The sequence below is a fragment of the Lepidochelys kempii genome, chromosome 9, assembly GCF_965140285.1.
Source record: "Lepidochelys kempii isolate rLepKem1 chromosome 9, rLepKem1.hap1, whole genome shotgun sequence".
In the NCBI taxonomy this organism is placed as follows: Eukaryota; Metazoa; Chordata; order Testudines; family Cheloniidae; genus Lepidochelys; species Lepidochelys kempii.
Window position 1 is genome coordinate 11,469,314 of NC_136388.1, and position 21,544 is coordinate 11,490,857.

Here is a 21,544-nt window from a genome sequence, read left to right on the forward strand (position 1 = left end):
TTGAACTTCTCACTGTTCTCATTGCTATAATATTTAACCAGCTACTACAGGTCTTTCTCTGATGCAGCATGTGATGCAATGTTATGATTTCTCTGCCTGTGTCAAGGTTCCTTCCCCACTCTAGGGTACAGATGTGGGGACCTGCATGAAAAAACCCCTAAGCTTATTTTTACCAGCTTAGGTTAAAACTTACCCAAGGTACAAACTATTTTACCTTTTGCCCCTGGACTTTATTGCTGCCACCACCAAGCGTCTAACAAATATATAACAGGGAAAGAGCCCGCTTGGAAACGTCTTTCCTCCCCAAAAAATCCTCCCAAACCCTACACCCCCTTTACTGGGGAAGGCTTGATAAAAATCCTCACCAATTTGCATAGGTGAACACAGACCCAAACCCTTGGATCTTAAGAACAATGAAAAAGCAATCAGGTTCTTAAAAGAAGAATTTTAATTGAAGAAAAAGTAAAAGAATCACCTCCGTAAAATCAGGATGGTAAATATCTTACAGGATAATCATATTCAAAACATAGAGAATCCCTCTAGGCAAAACCTTAAGTTACAAAAAGACACAAAAACAGGAATATACATTCCATTCAGCACAACTTATTTTATCAGCCATTTAAACAAAACAGAATCTAACGTGTATCTAACTAGATTGCTTATTAGCCCTTTACAGGAGTTCTGACCTGCATTCCTGCTCTGGTCCCGGCAAAAGCAACACACAGACCAACAGAACCCTTTGTTTCCCCCCCTCCAGCTTTGAAAGTATCTTGTCTCCTCATTGGTCATTTTGGTCAGGTGCCAGCGAGGATATCTTAGCTTCTTAACCCTTTATAGGTAAAAGGGTTTTTCCTCTGGCCAGGAGGGATTTAAAGGTGGTTAGCCTTCCCTTTATATTTATGACAGCCTGTATCACACAGCCTCTTTTACATTATTCCACCTGAGTAAACATCCTGTCTCTAAGGGTATGTCTACAATGCAAAACAAAACACCACGCCCCCCCAAAACAACCCCACAGCCGCATATGTCAGAGCCTGCATCAACTGACTTAGGCTTGTGGGCAGGGGTGAAAGTAACTTAAAGGACTTACCGGTACGCCAGAGTCCTGAGCGGGGGCGGGGGCTCAACTGGAAGAGGCGTGGCCTCAACCGAAAGAGGTGGGGTCTTTAAATCAAGATTTAAAGGCCCCAGCTCACCCCGGAGCTACCAGCTGCAGAGGCAGCTGGGAGCTCCAGCAGCATTTTAAAGGGCCTGGGGCTTCCTGCAGCGGCCAGAGACCTGGGCCCTTTTAATCACCGCCGGAGCCCTGCCGCTGCTACCCCGGGCAGCGGCAGGGCTCCGGTGGTGATTTAAAGGGCCCGGGGCTCCCCACAGTGGAAGTTGCACCAGGCCCTTTAAATCCCTGCCCGAGCCCAGCTGCCAGAGCCCTGCGGTGATTTAAAGAGCCACTCGAGCCCCACTGTCGGAGCTCTGGCGGTGATTTAAAGGGCTGGGGCTCCCCACAGCAGCTGGAGCCCCGGCCCTTTAAATTACCGCCGGGGAAGCGGTCCGGTACGGCAGCTGGTACGCCGTACCGGACCGGCTTACTTTCACGTCTGCTTGCGGGGCTCTCACTACCGGGCTAAAAATAGCTGTGTAGACATTTCTGCTCAGGCTGGAGCCTGGGCTGAGACACCCCATTTCTCCCCCTTGCTGGGTTTCAGAGCCTGGGCTCCAGCTCAAATGGGAACATCTACACTATTTTTAGCCCCGTACAGCAAGTTTGAGTCAGTTGACCCAGACTCTGAGACTCGCTGCCACAGGTTTTTATTTGCAGTGCGGACGTATCTAAGCTTTCTACCTCCTCCTCTATGAATTTGAGAATTGATGCTCAATACACCAAAAGTCATGCGATACTTACCTCTGAGCGGTTTTGTCTGCATTCTTTAGCATCCTATGTGCTCAGCTGGTTTTTTGGACAGGACAAACTTTACTGCATTCATTTTATGTAACAATTTGCTTCTGTTGCCAACAAGATGCAGCCTAAGCTACAGCAAGTCCTGCATCACCGAGAACATATGCTACCTATGAGATAAGGGTTTCATGTTAGAAGAACACACCTATGAGAGATGAAATTTAGTTACATAAGGGTCCAAACCTGCCATCCTCATTCACTCCAAGTAGTGGGATTATTCATGGAGAGAAGTACTGCTCAGTGTGAGAGAGTGGCAGAATCAGATCTGCGACGGAAAGGAACTGAATGTTTATTATGTATTTGAAATTACATCAATGGCCACAGAGATTGGGGCGGGTGATGTGGGAATTTTATAAATCTAAATTAAATAAAATATATCTCCTTATCCCAAGAGTTAAGGTCAAAATTGTGTCTGAATAGAATCCAGCTACCACAAGGAAAAATATATTATGCCTTCTCGCCAGATTTCATCTCTTTACAAAGAACAAAGCAATGGTTCAGATCCTCGGCTACAACCATAAAGTGCACTCCATAGCTCAGGATGGGAGCTGCAAACGTAGCTTTTGTGTTTTCCCAATCCTGGCCCTACTGCAAAACAAGATGATCCCCTGGCATAATTTAGAGCAGGCTGAGGGCTGCTGCAAATTACAGCCACTGCCAATGACCACAAGAGGCCAGTACTACAACCAGAGATGAGTGGGGCATAGCACCATCCAGTCCATGCCTCCTATTCCCAGACATGCCTCCTCAGGGAGGATGGGCTGCAGAGGAGCTCCAATGCTGGCTCTACACCATGATTCTCCCATGATGAGGTATGATGTCTCCATGTCCAAATTCTGCTGGGAATATGGTACAAAACCTCTGCCTCGCTCCCATGGAGCTGGGCCTATATGTCAGAAGGTCTGCAAATGAACAGCTGACACATCCAGCCACTTCCTCACAGCCATATAATCACTGATCATGCGTAATCACCCCAACTGGCTTGCACTGCCCACTCAACGTTAACTCCCAAGCTCCCCATGGCAGCGGGAGCTAGGGTCAGGCATGGACCGTATTCATCTGCTTGATATGTGGTGGAGTGAAAGGAAACCCATGTATGGCTAAGCCACTACAAATTTAAATGAATAAATTAACATTTATAAACACACGAGCGCTTGAGTAGCTCACCTATCAACTATAGAGCCTGGTAACTTGCCAGAACTTTGGAGCTAAACCTGCTCATTGCCTCCACTGAGCTCCTAGTACCTAAGTTCTCCAGGGTAGTGGGAGTGAAGAGGCAGGCAATGACTATACAGCTCCTTAAAGTTTTGGGGGGGTATCCTGAAACTCTGGGTCTTAGCCACGCCGAGGAAGTGTTTATGCCTTAAAAAATTGTAAGGGCTGATGGTGAAGGTAATTTCCAAATTTAAATTAGTAAGTAGCTAAGAATTTTAAGCATTCTAAGTGCTGATGGATTATCACCAGAGCTGCAATTGATGAGTTAGTGCTATAAACACCTGTTTATGACTCAACTATTTTTATTTTAATCAAGAAGCAATATGGCAAGCAGAGCGACAGACAAGAAACATGTCCTGAATATAATAGTTTTGAGTTTATGTAGCATCTGATATCATCTCTCCAAAGCTCCCACCACTGCCACTGCACTGAGCTTGATTGTATGGGCTTTCTTAGGGATGAAGTGATAAGACCCTGATTTTTTTCCCTACAGAAACATGGCATAATTCACCAGTCTATCATACACACTATTGTGACTTTAGATTTAAAGGGATAATGTCAAGTAGTTCATAGTCAAAAATATGACCTCCCTTAAAATTCTTATCTGCTGGTAATCTCTGGTTTGGTTTTACACTGGACACTGATTTAGCAGTGTCCTTTAGATACTGTGAGCTAGTTTGTAACACTAGATGCATGGAAATCAATCTCAGATAAGAACCTTAACTGAAGGATTTTCTTAACAACATTTTAATTCTTTCAGTTGATAACCTCACTGCATTTAGACAAACATTAAGATTCACAACCCTGCTCTGAGGTAGGCAAGGATTAAAAAGCTCAGAATATCAGGATTTAGACTAGACAGACAAGGGGGAGATAGTAACTTTTATTGGACCAGCATCTGTTGGTGAAAGAGACAAGCTTTCCAGCTCCACCGAACTCTTCTTCTTTAGAGATGAAAATCTGTGATTTACCTAAAATCACACAGTAAATTAGGGGAAGAGCTCCTAGTCCTGGGTGCTAACAGCTAGATCATACTTCTAAAATGTCACTGAAACTTGAAACGAAGGAGTCTTGCCTAATCCAAACAGGGTTTTTACACCAAACGGGCCTCAAGATGTTCCGAAAACATGAGTTACTCCTCATGTCTGTCATTGTTGCCTTTCACCTTTTGTCACTTAAACTTACAACCTTGAAAATTTAACACCAGCTGAAGTCATTTGAAGATGATCCTGTATACACATTTGCATTTTTGGAGGATCAAAAGCAGGTGGCATTTTCTTAGAAAGTTTCTTTAATTTCTCTCTCTTCCCCTTGCCCCTTTTCTTTTTTTCCTAGTCAGACACAGAGTTTTGGGATAAGATGCAAGCTGAATGGGAAGAAATGGCTCAGAGAAGCTGGATTTCAGAGAACCAGGAAGCACGTGGCCAAGTAACTGTCTCGACCAGTGAGAAGGTAACCTCAGTAACCTATTAACACAGCACATCCTTTCTGTACAGGTTTTAGAGTCACTCTCCTCAGTGTCTATAAGGGGAAAACAAGGAAATGCCTCCCCACAACTACACGCTACCTGCCACTAAGGTGAGAATTTCTCAAGAGCTCAGCTCCCATGTAAGTACCTGAGTAAGGGTCACATTTTCACAAGAGCTCAGCACTTTGAGAGCATGTTGGGATCTGAACTCTTTGGAAAATCTGGCTATACGTGTCACAATAGGAGCTGTGAGGTGCTGAGCACTTTTGAAATCAGGCCCTAAATCAAGTGTGTTGGGCATTTGAAAATCTGGCCCTATGTGTTCAAAAACTTCCCATCCTAGGAATGAATTTCTCTCTCCCGACTCCCCATCTCCTTTATGTATTTTTCTTTGATTTATATTCTCATTTGCTACACATATTAAAACACTCTTTACCTTGCATTGGCAGGAAGGTGGATTGGACAACCCTAAAATTCTGATCCCTAGGATTTATGACCCAGTTTCTATAGTCCTTATTCAGGCATTCATTTCTCTCCCTCAAAGCACATTGCCTGAGAGCACATCCACTCCAGGCAGAGATGACCAGGCTTCATTGGCTGACACAAACTGGGTTGCAGTCACAGAGTAAGGCAAACCCTGTTTCAAACCTAAAACAAGCTCAAGTGCTTGCAATACTGAGCTGCACCTTAGGTATTCATTGAAGGTTTCAGGCTATGTCATAAGTGCAAGCACTGAACCGACATGGAGTTGAAAGCACTGGGGGAGGCTAGTCCATGCAAGACATGCTTTTTTTGCCAAAGTTTGATGTATTTGGTGCACACTGGGACCAATCCTGCTCCCATTGAAATGGATGGGGTCTACTGTGTAGGAAGTAATTATCTCCTAAAGTATAATACTTTTGTGAGGGGTTCCCCCTGGGAGCCTCTTCCTCAATGTGAAGAGAACAATGCACACTTGTGATAAGCCAAGATTTTCCCCCAAGCACTCCAGTCAAAGCTCACTGGTTTGGATTAAAACATAAAATTAATTTATTAACTACAAAAGATAGATTCTAAGTGATAGCAAACAGATCAAAGCAGATTACCTCGTAAATAAATAAAACGCAAACTAAGCCTAAGATACTAGAATGATAAGATATGAACTAGCGAATTCTCACCCTGAGTGATAAACAGGCTGGCAGATTCTTAAGGCGCAAGCTGTCTTTCCTTTGCAGCTTGGGTTTCCCAGGTTTTCATACACAGGCTAGAAACCCCTTTAGCCTGGGACTATCACTTCCCCCAGTTCAGTCTTTGTTCCTCAGGTGTTTCCAGGTGTGTTGTTGTAGGGAGAGTGAGGTACCATCAGGATGTCATTTCCCCCTTTTATATCTTCTTCCCACTTCCTGGAAAGCTCTTTTGCTGTGACCTGAGTCAAACAGTTCCCATTGGGTAGTGCTATCTCTGAGAGGTTTCTATTGTATACAGTTCCTAGGGAAGTCTTTGTGCTTGTGTGCATTTCCTCAATAAGCCATTAACATTGTTTGGACGTTTTACTTTTGTACCCGAAAGACTGCTTGTGGGTGTTTTCAATCTCACAACATGTTTCAATAACATATACCTAGCCAAACTGCATAACTTCACATACGATAGCACATACAATCCAACAAAATATTAATGTCTAGCAGATCAAGACTTTTAGAATGATACCTTAAAAGGCATATTTTGTGCAAAACATATCCTAATTATATGACAGTGGTGAATAACGGGGTGCCAGGGTGTCACAACTTTCTTGGAAACTAGGGTAAATATAAAGGGCCAGTAACAAGTGCCCCAGTCTGTTGGATCTGAACCACACAGTTTTACATTTTTTTTATTGAAACTTTGCAAGGGAACTCATACCATTTTCATGCAGCAAAGAAGTTTTACACCTAGCTGGGAAATGATGAGCTATTTAACTGTATGTACTTAATGTTCCTTGCTACTGTGTTTCATCACTGAACCATTAACTGTCTGCTCCAGGGCTATTATTTTCATACCGAAAACCCTTTCAGAGACTGGCCTGGTGCTTTTGAGGAAGGATTGAAAAAACTGAAAGAAGGAGACCTGCCCCTCACTATCTTATACATGGAGGCTGCCATTCTACAAGACCCCAGTGATGCAGAGGTATTCACTCCCCTGCCTTTATCTAAGGAGGGGAAGTAGCTACAAGTGTCTCACTTCACCTAGCGTAGCAAGGATGGGGAGGATTCAAGGTCAAAACCTTTGGCAGTGGTGATTACGTGAAACAAAGTGGAAGGTAACAATGTGTATGGAGTATCACATACTTTGAAATGAATTAAGCAGAGCTGATCAAACAATGAAAACTTACTTATTTTTCAGTTTCAAAATTTCCAAGCTTTTATTTGAATATGTTAATCAGTTTTTTTAAAAATTATTTGACATGACCATCAAAATGTTTCAGTTACCAAAAATTCTGGCAAATGAAAAATGTTTATAACCATTTTCAATCAAATACATATATATATATATATATATATATTATATATATATTCAATCAAGATATATTTTTAAAGTATTTCTTTTGTTTTGTTTGTATTTTGGGGGGGAGGGAACATTTCAACAGTTTTTCACAAAAAAATTCCATTGTAGAAAAAGACCATTTTTCAATGTAAAAAAATTTCCACCCCGCTCTAGAATTAAGATATTCTTCAAATCTGTATTGCAGGTTCCTAGCAAACATTACAGCATTTTTATTTGTAAACAATAATCTCAGAAACACATAGGAATACTGGCTAATAGGTAAGGAAATGGAAGGTTCTGAGATATGGCAGAGAAAGTTAATTGTAGTTGATACTAGCATACAGCAAAAGCTAGGACTGTAATATATTTGTAAGGCTGCATGTGCTCCATCTGCTGTGTGTTTCGGGTATCTAATGTTAAAAGGCAGTGTGAATTATTTGAATGTTAGAGCTGAAATTGATGTGTGGGATGTGGAAGCAACAAAAAATAGCCTAGAAATCAGGTGTGAAGAAAGGAGGAGCCAAAGACCGAGTCCTATAGGCCAGCAAGAGAAAGGATTTCACAATTACCTGACTGACATGATGCAATTTACATGAAACTGTCTGAGGAGCAACATGAAGCAGAAATAAGCCACTTACCACGGGTGCCGTGAAAATACTGATGTTTACTGTACTGCAGTATTTGTGGTATGTCATACGTAGAAATCATAAAGATAATGGAATGTCAAGAATTTAATAGGCCCACTGAACGTTTATTATTTGCATTAAAGGCTGTGTTACAAGCACAATTTCAGCCTGTATATCTGTCACAAGGTGGTCTACTCATTGCTGTGTGGCGCATCCTTCTGGCGATTAGCTTCGCCCAATTCAGTGCCCCCTTTCTTCTCACAATATGGCCACCTCGTGACTCAGCCCTCCGGCCAAGTCACTCTCTGTTTTCCCCTTTCGGGCAAGTTTTTTCAGAGTCCTTCTCCACTGGCATCCTCACCCACTGCACTGACTACATCACTCCCACAGTGACTCGGGCAGTCTTCCCATTCACTGCCACTAGCAATCCCATTCTGCAGGGGATGATAGGGGAACCCAGACCCGTCCTCTGCAGTGGGTTCCAGTCCAGGGCCCTATAGCAAGCAGTTAAGGTCTGCAGCTACACTAACCTTACTGCTCTCACCCATGGACTATTTCTACTGTGCTTCTCCAAGCTTTTCATTCTTCAGCCTTCCTAGTTAGACTCCCCTCTCTCAGGCCTACTAAGGTTCTTCCCGGGTTCCTATGCCCCATCCTTCTCCCTTACCTCAGGGGGAGAGATTGCAGACTTCCTCCCTGCACTCTCCCATGTTGCTTCCAGCCTCCTGGCTTTATAGAAGTCCCACCTGTTCCTTCAGAAATGAGCTTCCTTGTAATTAGCTCCCTCCCCACAGCCTAAATCTTATGCATTTGCAGCTTAATTGGCTAATTGGGACCACCCCTCTTAATTCAGCTCTTCCAGGGCTGGCATGGAGAGTACACCACATCACAGTACTTAAAAGCTATGACTTTTTGGGGAGAAGGGCATTCCTTTCATTGTGCCAGGGTTTATGGGGCAAAATATTAGAGGACCAGATCCTCAGCTGGCATAACATGCTATAGCTTCACTGAAACCAGTGGAAAAGAAAGAGTGGGATTCAACATAATACTGTAAAGTCTGTCTTCAGATATGCACAGGCCACTGCACCTAAAATCAACAGGAGTGGTTGTGTATGTGCGTCTGAGTCCTGCTGTGTCTACTGCTGTATGTGCCTGATGCAACAAAATGATGGTGTCGAATCTCCCTCACATTGTAGGGGTGAAACTATTTTCTTCCGCATTTTCAGATAAAAGCCATTTAGAATGTGCAATAACTCAGCTGTGAGAAAACAGTATGGGATCTGACAGTGTAGAATCACCATTGACTTCAATGGGAACTTCACATGGATAAACGTGGCCTAAAGATATCCAGAATCACTTTGGTTTGTACTGTTGGTGTATTGGCAATAGAAGTACTGTAGTTAGGCCAGTGTTGGATACATGCTGCTGTCTATATGTGTCCATTTATTTAAGCAAGCCATAGGGAGATTGCTCTGTGATTCCAATTGCACTTGGGGACATATCATAAAACAACAATTATTATTTTGCAGGCCTGGCAGTTTCTTGGTATAACACAGGCAGAGAATGAAAATGAGCAGGGAGCTATTGTCGCCCTCCAAAGGTAGATGAAGATATTTGAAAAATAATGAATCCCATCAATATTAGTTAATGGATGCCTGTGCGTATGTCATCTCACACTTGTGTTCTGACCTTTTATATTTAATTGGGGGGGGGGGAATGAGTGGCATACAGAAGAGATGTGCTACCTCTAGTCTCCATAGCATGATTTTGCATTCCTATGGAGTTAATGGCAATATTAAATATTATATTTAATTAACTAAATGGAAACACAAAAGAAAACCTATGTGTCACAACAAACCTGAATTAGGCACAATGCAAATAAAATGTCTTTTCAATATTCTAGACACTTGATATATTTTCTAAAGGGTTTCTGTCTTAATGAAAATGTTTTCTTAATTGGATGAGGCTCCTCTCAACCACTGAATACTAATTGATGGAGAACATTGCTAGGTTGATGGGAATTTAATGAGCATGCTACACCTGTTAAGTAAATGCCTATTCCTAAATATCAGTGTTATTATTCTGCCTTTATCTGTAGTGAGTGTTGCTGCACTATATTCCGTTTCCACTCGTAGCCGAGTATACACTCCAAACTTAATTGCATTAGCTATGTTAACATTCAAGCCAATTTACCTAAGGATACTTCAATTATTGTAACTCATTTATATGTAATGTAATCTTTTCCTTACCTGCACAGAAATCCAAAGGATTCCCTGAAAAAGTTTGTCCCTGATAGGTTGAAACGTACAACAATGCTACTCACAGATACAGTGGACCAGATTCTCCTGTGCATTATGGTGGTGTAAAGCTGGAGAAAGCCTATGGAAGTTCATGGGCTGACTCTGGCTTTACAAAGGTGTAGCGGAAGGCAGAATCTGGCCCAGCAGTTCTATTGAAAAGGATGGGCTTTGGTTTCAATCTTCAAAATATCTTTTTACATAGCCAAATGCTTTCTACAACTGCCCACTTCTAGAGTACTCAAAAATCTTCTATTTGTTTATTAGGCAGGTGCTATTAAAAAAAGGCTTCCTCCCACATTTGCTATGCCCTGCTGATAACAGAAAGTGTGGGGAGTATTAGCTTTTTATTTATATAACACCGTAGGCACAGATGGCACATAACACACACAAACAAGGCAAGGTCCCTGCTCCAAGATCCTGCTGTCCTTACTAATGTGAGTGGTTCTTTACGCACACAAGCAGTCCCAAGGAAGCCACTAGCACTACTTTTATGAGTAAGGGTTGCAGGATCAGGCCCTGAGTTGGAAGAATTGATGCACTGCATTTTGCTAAATGAAAGTAAGATATTTTTCTTCTCTGTTTAGGTGCTTGCAGCTGCAGCCAAACAACTTAAAAGCTCTGATGGCCTTGGCTGTGAGCTACACTAATACTGGCCATCAACAGGAAGCCTGTGAAGCGTTAAGAAACTGGATAAAGCAAAACCCAAAATACAAGTATATAATGAAGAGCAAAAGAGGGTCTCCAGCACTTACCAGGAGAATGTCTGAGCCATCAAAAGAAAGGTAAACCTGGATTAGCATCCTGAAGAAGTTAGGCCCAGATTCTCGGCTTCTAACTTCCATTGATTTCAATGAAGTTTCTCAAATGTACAGTGCACTGCTCAGATATTTTTAAGTTAGATAGGAACATAAGACCCAAGGTCCATCTAGTCCATTATCCTGTCTCTGACAGTGGCCAGTACCAGTTGCTTCAGAGGAAAGTGTAAGAGTCCTCCAGTAAGCATCGTGGGATAGTCTTCCCCTTATTGGGTCTCATTCTGGTCTCTAATAGTTGGAGATTAGTTTAAGCCCTGAAGCATGAGATTTACTATCCCTTCAACAAAATTTATCATTAAATTATAACGCTGGGTGTTCTTGATATCCACATAAATGTCCAATCCCTCTTGGGGAATCTTGCTAAATTCATGGCCACAGTGACTCCCCAGTGTCTTCCTAAACAATCCCAATCTTTTAAATCTCTCTTCATCAGAGAGTTTTTCCAGACCCTTGATCAGAGCCCTTCTTTGAACCCCTCTAATCTTGCAATATCTTTTTTTGAGATGGGGTGACCAGTACTGCACACAGTATTCCAGGTGAGGCTGTATCACTGATTTATAGATAGTATGATATTCTCCACATTACTGTCCAGAAAGAGTAAGAAAAACAATTGCAGTTAAAGTGATTAAATCATTGGATCAGGAAAATCTTTTTTAAATATGGTATAGTATCCGTGCGAACACACACAAGCACATAGTCCATTCAGAACATTTAGAAGTTGTGCAGCAGTAGAAGGTAAACTTTCCCTTTACCACCAGTTCCTATTGTTATTTTGGTAGTCGATCTAAACATTAGATTTCCACTTACATTGGTGGTGAGACGTATCTATTTCTGAACTTTTTAAATACCTTCAGCAACTGCTTCATAGACCCAAAATGCTGGGAAGATTCCATTTAATGCCATTTTGAAATGGGGCGTTATGTTTATTATTATCAACAAGCCTTGTGCTAGCAAGATCATTTTGACTGAGCAACAATAAAATAGGGAACTTCTGTTGAATGATGAAGTGTGTTATATTGGGCTTAATCCAAAGTCTGTGAATTTAGGAATCTAAATTTTGGCATCTGTCTTTGAAATCTTGGCTGTAGATTTCAAAATCTTTATCTAAGACTCTTGAGGATTGACCACCATTTTTGCCAACCTGGTTTCCTTGCTTTAACCTTGAGAGAAGCCCCTAATCCATTTTTTAGGGTGCCAGAGAGAATTGATACAGCTTCAACAGCTCTTATAGCCCATATTTTAGATATGCTTGAGTTTTCAGCAGCTCTTTGGCTTAGTGACAGTAAACCTTTGAACTCTAATGGCCAGTTCTCAACCAGAGTTGGAATAAGTCATTACAACAATTGCACTGAAGATGTCTATTTGCACATGTTTTAGAGGAGTATAAAGACTTGAATTGCTGGCTGTGCAGTAGATGGTGCAGCATTTACAAAGAACTGTAAGATGCAGCGTGGTGTTATTTTTCACCCTTTTCTAGTTCATTACTTGAAGAAGTAAAGGAATTGTACCTGGAGGCAGCTCACCAGAATGGTGAGATGATAGACCCAGACTTGCAAACAGGACTTGGAGTGCTCTTCCATCTGAACAGAGAATTTAACAGAGCAATAGACGCATTTAATGCTGCCTTAACTGTTCGGCCAGAGGTACCTATTATGATTTTGCATTAAAAAAAAGTATCATTTTACAAGCCACTCTCTTCCTTTCCAACTTGAAGCTGACCAGTATTAATGAGATGTCTCTTCAGCCATTAAAATTTTAATACCTGAAATAGAAATGTTAATTGCAAGAGAGCCCTAATGAGAAACAGATTTATGCATGTCCAATTTTTGGCTGCACACGGATTCATTGGAGTAATTTTATGAAGTTGTCTAGAATCATGAGTCAGATCCTCACATTCCACACCAATTAACAGCGGGTACAAGTATTTTCTGGACTGTTCATTACTTTCGAGGGCCGGGGAAGGTCTCATATCCTTCTGTCTTAAACCAATAGTAGAAAACTCTCATTTTGTTATCAGGACTATTCATTATGGAACCGCCTTGGAGCAACCTTGGCAAATGGGGATCGAAGTGAGGAAGCTGTGGAGGCTTATACTAGAGCATTAGAAATTCAGCCAGGCTTCATTAGGTCCAGATACAATTTGGGAATAAGCTGCATCAACCTAGGAGCCTACAGGTGAGTTATGAAAAGAATATCAACATTTAAAGCCAAAAGTAAGGTGGGCTTCTAAAAACTGAAAAATTATTTTTGAGTTAAAAGTCTATAACATGTATTCTGATCTTTGTTTAATTTAAGATATTGTTATAATGTTTGGATGAATGTAAAGCATTTTGGAAGATGGGATAATATATATGAATATATCTTAATGAGCCACCATTTCTGCCAATTGACAGTACAATATAATAAAACAATTGAAGAGTATGTTATAAAAAGTTAAGGCCCCAGTTCAGCAAGGTACTTAAGCACATAGAATCATAGAATATCAGGGTTGGAAGGGACCTCAGGAGGTCATCTAGTCCAACCCCCTGCTCAAAGCAGGACCAATACCCAACTAAATCATCCCAGCCAGGGCTTTGTCAAGCCTGACCTTAAAAATATCTAAGGAAGGAGATTCCACCACCTCCCTAGGTAACGCATTCTAGTGTTTCACCACCCTCCTAGTGAAAAAGTTATTCCTAATATCCAACCTAACTTCCCCCACTGCAACTTGAGACCATTACTCCTTGTTCTGTCATCAGCTACCACTGAGAACAGTCTAGATCAATCCTCTTTGGAACCCCCTTTCAGATAGTTGAAAGCAGCTGTCAAATCCCCCCTCATTCTTCTCTTCCACAGACTAAACAATCCCAGTTCCCTCAGCCTCTCCTCATAAATCATGTGTTCCAGTCCCCTAATCATTTTTGTTGCCCTCCGCTGGACTCTTTCCAATTTTTCCACATCCTTCTTGTAGTGTGGGGCCCAAAACTGGACACAGTACTCCAGATGAGGCCTCACCAATGTTGAATAGAGGGGAACGTCCCTACCTCTCCTCCCAGTTTAGTGTCATCTGCAAACTTCCTGAGGGTGCAATCCATACCATCCTCCAGATCATTTATGAAGATATTGAACAAAATCGGCCCGAGGACCGACCCTTGGGGTACTCCACTTGATACCGGCTGCCAACTAGACATGGAGCCATTGATCACTACCCGTTGAGCCCGACAATCTGGCCAACTTTCTATCCACCTTATAGTCCATTCATCCAGCCCATACTTCTTTAACTTGCTGGCAAGAATACTGTGGGAGACCGTGTCAAAAGCTTTGCTAAAGAAGACTCAATGGGACTAATCATGTGCTTAAAGTTAGGCATGTGCTTAAGTGCTTTGCTGAATCAGGGCTTACGATCCAAATATCTCAATTTGTCAGAACAAATGTTATAAGGCAACAAAGACAGAGCACTGGGCTGGGAGTCAGGAGACCTTGGTTTCAGAGCTGATTGCGGGAAAAAGTTCCCCATGAATAATTTCAACAAAAATGAAAAATTTTTTCATCTAAATTTTTCTCTGACTTTTTTGGAGTTTTTGTAAAAAAGAAAAATGAAAGTTTGGGGAAAAAATATTCTTCAGTTGCAGAAAGTAGAAACTATTAATCAAAAACTGACATTTCACTTGAAAATGGCTACTTGTCAGAAAGGAAATTTCCACTGGAAAAACTTTAATGGAAAAATTTTGACCAGCTCTCCTGAGGTCATTTCTGGCTCTTCCACTGAGCTTCTGTGTTTCCTTGGGCAAATCCCTTGATCTCTCAGACTCATTTTACCATTTAAAATGAGAACAACATTACTTACCCTCCTTTGCAGAGTGTTTTGCAATCTATGGATGAAAAGCACTAAGTATCAGTTGAGAATTTCAAAGCAGTGCAAGTGATTTTATCTGCCATGAAACTTAAAATCAATAGAAATATTTCTGTAATTAAAAAAATCAAATGAAAACAGTTGATTTTAAAACATTAAATGTTTCTTTGCAATGTGTGAAACACTAATAATGCAGCACCGTGAATATGAAAGTGAAAATTAAAATGACTATTGATTTGCATTGCCCAAACTGAACAAAATGTGAAGTAAACATTTATTATAATTACTACATTTTTCATCACTAATGAGACATAACATGCTGTATCAAGCTGGCAAACTGGGTGATTCCAATGGCTAGCAACACTATTCCTCTACCCACAAAGATGAAATTAAAAAAAAACCAAAGAAATGCAGATGCCCACTTGAAATGGTTCAATCTACATGTTAGTTTTAAGTCTTGTTTATACATGAAAATTAAACCAGAATAAAGTAGGGTGTGAATTTTAAGGGGATTAACTATTCCTGAGTAACTCCATATGTGGACACTCTTATTCCAGAATAATAGTACCTAATTCCAAAATGGATTTCTCTAATTTGGAATAAGGCTCTCTTATTCCAGAATAAGAACATCCACACATGCAGTTAATCAGGAATAATTACTCCAGAATAACTCCCCATCTAGACAAGCCCTTACTAGGGAAGGGATGTCTTAACAGAATGGTACAGTACCTAATTTTCTATAACACCTACACACTCAGTGCAGACAGCTTTCAAAACAGTGATTTCGGGCCAGATCCTGGAGTATGTTCAAAGGCAAAACTCACAGAGCTTCAGTATGTTGCCAAACCAACCATTCAAAAATCATGAGTCAGATGCCAAAAAAAATCAGATTAAAAAAAAAAAAGACACGTTGGGTTCTATTTGTTTGTCTTCTGGTTTTTGAGCCTTTAGGTCTACTAAGTTCCTTTTTGTAATTATTCCAGGAGGAAGCCAAACAGTTTGGTGTATTTCCTGGAAATAAAGTCCCACATACCCATTTACCATTAAATGCATATTCCAGGCACTTGGTTTATTTGAAAGTGGGGGTTTTCCCCTTTAGTGGCTCATTTTCCACACTTGCCATCAAAATGCCTAGCCACTGGACTGGTGTGCCAGCAGCCAGCCTTGTTTGCTTCTATCTTAGGGTTTTATATGGCCCCCATCAGCACAGTCTCCAAGCACCTCACAGTCATAAAGTATTTATCCTCACAACTCCCTTGTGAAGGGAGGAAGTGCTATTATCTCATTTTACAGAAGGGCATCTGAGGTCCAGAGAGACTAAGTGACTCACCCAGAAAATCTGTGATGGAGCAGAGTCTTGGGTCTCCCAAGTCAGTTCTCAAACAACTGGACCATCCATACATGCCTATCAGATCATAAGACAAGATGGTCTCTCTCCATAAACCCATTTCCTGTAAGTCTGTGGCTCAATACACATTTCATACACGGATCAGCTTCTCTGTGTGAATCAAGGGTAAAATCCAGGTCTGTGTAAAAAGAGTCCCAAGTGTCAACAATACAATTAAGATAACAAGGCACGTGTATAATGGAATTCATAACCACACTAAGGAGAATTTCCCCAGGCACTTGAGTAGGTTCATCTCTGCATCACTATACAAGTGGAGCCTTTTTGATACATAACAATGAAGTCTTGCAGCAACACTTTTGTCCGGAATTGTTAAAGGCAGATCAAGCAAGAATACTACAAAGAGATCGTGGTCTCCCATGTTGTCAGATAATGTGTTTGATTTTACCGTAATGCCTTAGAAGGAAGACAAAATATACTTTATTTTTTAAACAAAAGAGATTATGTTGTAATATGTGGATGTTGCCTTTCTTTCCTCCCCACACAGAGAGGCTGTCAGCAATTTTCTCACTGCTCTCAGTTTGCAAAGAAAGAGCAGGAATCAACAGCAGGTTCCCCAGCCGGAAATTTCAGGCAATATCTGGGCAGCTCTCAGAATTGCTCTGTCTATGATGGACCAGCCAGAACTATTTCAAGCCGCTAATTTGGGTGATCTGGATGTTCTGTTAAGAGCTTTTAATCTAGAACCGTAAAAAAAAAGCAGCCACGTCACGAAGATGTATTAGGAAATGCAAAACTCTTTCATTACCAGTTTCAAAATGATTACGGACACTTTCCAAAAGATCCTGGGCCGTAGAACACTAGGGGAAGTTCTACCAGACATCAGCCAATTCCTGGAAATCTTCAAAAGCACAAAACTTTGTAAATACTATTGAACTCAAATCAAGGATTAAAATGAACAGCAGCTAATCTGACAAAGACCTGACCTAGATGAAGCAGTCATACCCGAAGAACCTTCATCCCATGCAAGATATGCATATATATATACACTCACACCTATACAGAGAAAATACATTTAAGACAAAACCTAATAATCCTTGTTGCACGTTAGAGTGGGAAGCAGCACATCCAAGGAACCTTATTGCTCATTGCACTAAATTGACACTGCATGCCCCTACAATGTGGAGTCCCTATACTTTTGTTTGTTTGTTGGCCATTCTCTTCAAAGTCCTACTTCCACATAGCTCTGACAGGAGGTACATGTACGGTAGATATATTTTGTGGTGAATATATTAGCTTGCAATCAATGAGGGCTTTGTTTGTAAAGGTACCTTGTTTCAATTTTACTTTTGGACCTAATTCACAGGCCCTCAGAGATGGAATTCAGGAGGAATTCTGTACATGGAAGATTTACAGGGTTAGGCCCTTTATTTACTAGAGGGATGAGCTTTGTAAGCAGAAGCAGTAATTTGTATTAGAATTTTTGTTGTTTGTACCAATTACGGCCCCAATCCTGCAAAGAGCAGGATTCTGCCTATGTGGAGGTCCTGGTAGGTTTCAGGCCTGTGTATGTGCGTAAGCACTTTAATCTTTTGTAAATGTATGCTGTGCTTTTATTTATTTTTAAAGTAGGAACAAAAGATTTAATGAGATATATATATATATAGCCTTGTTGGCATAAAGGACCAAATATAACTTCTTGACACTAGATAGAGAGCTTTCCAAATCCTAGTGTTAAAAATGCAAATAGGGTATCAGTTATAATCTCAAGTGAATAGAATATTTATTATGCATGTACCAGTAGTTTCACACACACACAAAAATACAGATTAATTGGAGGTAAATGTCATCTTAGAAAAAAAATGAATCTCTTCCTTCAGCTTTCCACAGAAACTAAAGAAGAATCTGTTTAGGAGCAGATGTCTACAGACCATACTCTGGGGGAAAACTTCCACTGAAGTGAAAAGATTTGCCTGAATAAGGACTGCAGGACAGGGGCTATAGAGGTTGATCCTGCTCTCACTGAAATCAATGGCAAAACTCTGATTGACCTCAATGGTTGCAGAATCAAGACCTTAGTTTTCAGTAGTGTTTAAAGCTCCTAAAATAAAGCCTGCACCTACATGGTTCCAAATGCTTCCTATGAAGTACTGAGCACCTTCAACTCTGACTTCAGAATGAGTTTTTCAGCACATATTAGGGGTTGGGTACAATGCACATGTATAGCACAAAGGGAATCCATCCACCCAAGACAGATCTATAGAGTTGTACAGAGTTAATTTTCAAGTACTGTGGTTTAGGGTTTGGGGGGTTTTCTTTTAGTACTTTCTCTAAATAGTGAAAAACATTTTTACATTAAAGATATACTGCGTTGGTTTGTGTTTAGGAATGGACAGGACAAGGTAGCTATTGCAGGTGAAAGCGGAAAAACTAACACAGTCCCTTTAAATGACATTTTACCCTCCCCCCGCTCCCAAAGAGCTGTATCAAAAAAGCCACTGCACAGATTGTAGGGCAAGGAGTCTACTTCATTAGTACAAATAAAAATTTTCTTGCAATTGTCTCTTATTTTGAGCAACCACTTAAAGGAAAACACCTTGTTTAGCTATGCCAGAAGGTGGACATTGGATGTGGTTTAATTAGGGCACAATTTTATTCTTGAATGTCTGGGAATACCCCGCAGATAAAAGTGTACAGTGCAGGTGATTCCATAAACATTTCAATATATACCCCACAGGGTTTCCATCAGCCCTGCCCCTTACCCATCCTGGTCCCCACCCAAGCTGCTGCTGGGACCTCGCCATTCCCCCCACACACCTCGAATGAGGGTGGGGGGAGGCTATGAAGGCGGAGAGCTCCCTGACGTACCAGTCATAAGAGCCCTGAAACCCCCACCCTGTTTCTACTCCTTTAAGGAATACCTCCTTTAAATCCCTGACCAAGCCATTTTATCTCACCACTGTATCCCTTCCCTATAGAATACTTGCACTGGACATCTGCCCAATGTTTACAAAATGAGTTGTAACACCATTCTCCTTTCATGTTTGCTCAGCTAAGCCCCCCTGAACCTGCAGTGGCAGTGGTCCACAAACTGGGGGGTGTGCCCCCTAGAGGGGCACCGAGGAACATCTGGGGGGTGGCAGGGCTCTGGCCAGGTACCACGGGTGGGGGGAGGGAGCACCACCCTGCCCTGCTCTGCCCCCAGTTCCGCTTTGGCCCCACCCCTGCTCCTGACCTGGGGAGCGTGGACACATTCCATTATTGGTAAGTGGGGGGTGAGAGGAAAAGTTGGGGTACCACTGTGCTATAGGAAAGGTGAAAAATACACTTCACCTTGGCCCATCTGGGAGTGAGGGGCAAATTCCTTTGCAGACACCCACCTGAGAAAGGAGTGACTAGTGCAATGCCCACAGGGGATCCTGACAAAACCCAGTATTTCACTACTTCCATGAGTGGGAGGGTAGGTGCTCCTCCTCTGCTTGGTTCAGATAAAAGAGGCCTTTTCTTGCACTGGCGAGGACCTATATAGTCCCCCACCTCTTTGAGTCACTGTGGGGAGGGGGTAAGTTAGCTGACCTGATCTGTGGCAGCAGCTGAAAATAACTGGCTGGGTTTCTAGCCCTTAAAGGGGCACACACCTTTTCCAACAAGCCAGACAACAGTCCCCACTGCTTCATGTGCAGTGAGATCATTATCTGATATTGTAATCACAAAGTCAGTGACTAAAAATCATCAGTTAAGAATGTATCATTAAAATAACAGCCCCACACAGAGGCGCACCACAGAATGGAGAAATGCTGAAACAGGGGCAGGTATTTGTAAATAAATAAGGGTATAACAACTGACAACTGCAGTTTTCCTTTAAGCGGTGAATACGAAATGCTGGCTGGGAAATTTCATTTTAGCTGAAGCAGGCTTGCTATATTCATATCAGCTGACAACAGTTTGCTCTTTTGCTTTGACAGTGATGTATGATGACAATTCTCAGCTATCAATGAGGCAGAGCAGCGGGTGTCCTGCAACTGAAATCTGGAAAGTGTGGGGTTTTTTGGGTGGTAAGAAAGGAAGGAGGCAGCTCTGGATAGAGGCAACAGAGCAAAGGCATAAAAGCTCAGATCTAGCTTTTTGCTCTCCCATCACACAAGTTCTTTCAGAACATCTCTGTGCGGATAATTATATTACTACAAATCTGGTAAATCTAGCCCTGCTAAAGTTTTATTTTTATGCCATCCAAAACAACAGTTAAACTGCTTGAATTTTCACAGATAAAATGACAAGGTTGATTTTCAAGACTGACAGTAGTTCACAATACCTCTGGTTTTGGACCATGTATTAGTAGAGTGGCTACTTTATTAGTTTGTTTTTAAATATAGGGTCCTGGGTACACCCCATGATCACCACCACCGAAAAAGGAGGAGGAAAAGCAGATGTCTACTGATTTAACAGGGGAGACATAGCTCAAATCTGTATTCCCCTGTTTATATACACACACAATTGACATTGAAGAGACTTGCATGCACAAATCTAGAGAAACCAAACCTGCCTCCCATAGGCACGTAAGGACCCCAAATTAGCAGAAGCACTGCAGTTCTGCCGTACATGGGGGTTATAGGCTACTGAGTGACCAGCTAAGGGAACTGAATGGCCCACTGAGCTGCTTCTAAGAGGCTCAACCCCATGAATGGTCTCCAGTTGCGTATGGCCAGTGGATGACCAACTGCATAGATCCACTGTCCAAAACTGTGTAGGTGTTGGGGGTAAATTGAAGCAGGAATAAATGCTGTCACAGCACATGGATTGTAGTAGTAGCCACAGAGCAGTAGAATTGGCGCCCCATGCCCTGCCAATAGAGTGTTTGGGGGAAGGGACACAAAGAAAATTCAGGCTGTTTACTCAGATTTTGTATTTGGGCCTTAATACCACAGAACATGGTGAGTAGGAAAATAGAGGGGGAAACTGGAACTACCAGAAAACAAAGGGAAGCTCCACAGAAAACATATGAGAGATCAAATAAAGAGTAAGAAAGGGAATGGGGGGAAAAGATATGCAGAAATATCCACAGAGTTTAGGCAAATCACAGCCTCCTTGGGTCCCTCATTTACCCCCTGCTGTGAAAAGGGGGACATAATTCTCATCCACCTTTGTGCTCTCTCCAGAAAAAAAGCACTAGGAGTGCAGAGTATTCTGTTATCATGCTGCCTATTTGGTCTGTTATGGGGCAGTTCAACAGTTGGGTCAATTCTGAGAAAGCTAAAAATAATTGTTGAGTGTGCAGTGAGCTCAGCTGCAACACAAAATAGCAATTTCACACTGTGACCATTGCCTCTCTCAGCAGATGGAAAAGGCAACCTAAGACACCTTAGGGACAGGGTCAAGAAACTGGCATCTGAGCCAAAATGGCACTGCTTCTTTGGTTTTTCTTAATCTCACTTTCCTGCTTTCCATTCTCATTACTCTCCTGTTTCTCCAAAAGAGATTTGTTACCTAGCT

At 41.7% G+C, this 21,544-nt stretch overlaps 1 protein-coding gene across 3 annotated transcripts in view; it reads left to right on the forward strand.

The window, feature by feature from the left end:
- Positions 1–21,544, forward strand: part of PEX5L (peroxisomal biogenesis factor 5 like) — a 199,542-nt gene that overhangs the window by 147,197 nt on the left and 30,801 nt on the right. For 2 of the 3 annotated variants that reach the window (XM_073359305.2, XM_073359306.2), the window contains 7 exons: positions 4,505–4,621; positions 6,636–6,779; positions 9,292–9,362; positions 10,647–10,844; positions 12,355–12,520; positions 12,895–13,052; positions 16,602–19,218. In XM_073359305.2, the coding sequence (XP_073215406.1) occupies positions 4,505–4,621; positions 6,636–6,779; positions 9,292–9,362; positions 10,647–10,844; positions 12,355–12,520; positions 12,895–13,052; positions 16,602–16,806 (1,059 nt within the window). In that variant the 3' untranslated portion in view covers positions 16,807–19,218. Of the gene's footprint in view, positions 1–4,504; positions 4,622–6,635; positions 6,780–9,291; positions 9,363–10,646; positions 10,845–12,354; positions 12,521–12,894; positions 13,053–16,601; positions 19,219–21,544 lie in introns of those variants that run through there. The other variant, XM_073359307.2, reaches the window with a different exon arrangement.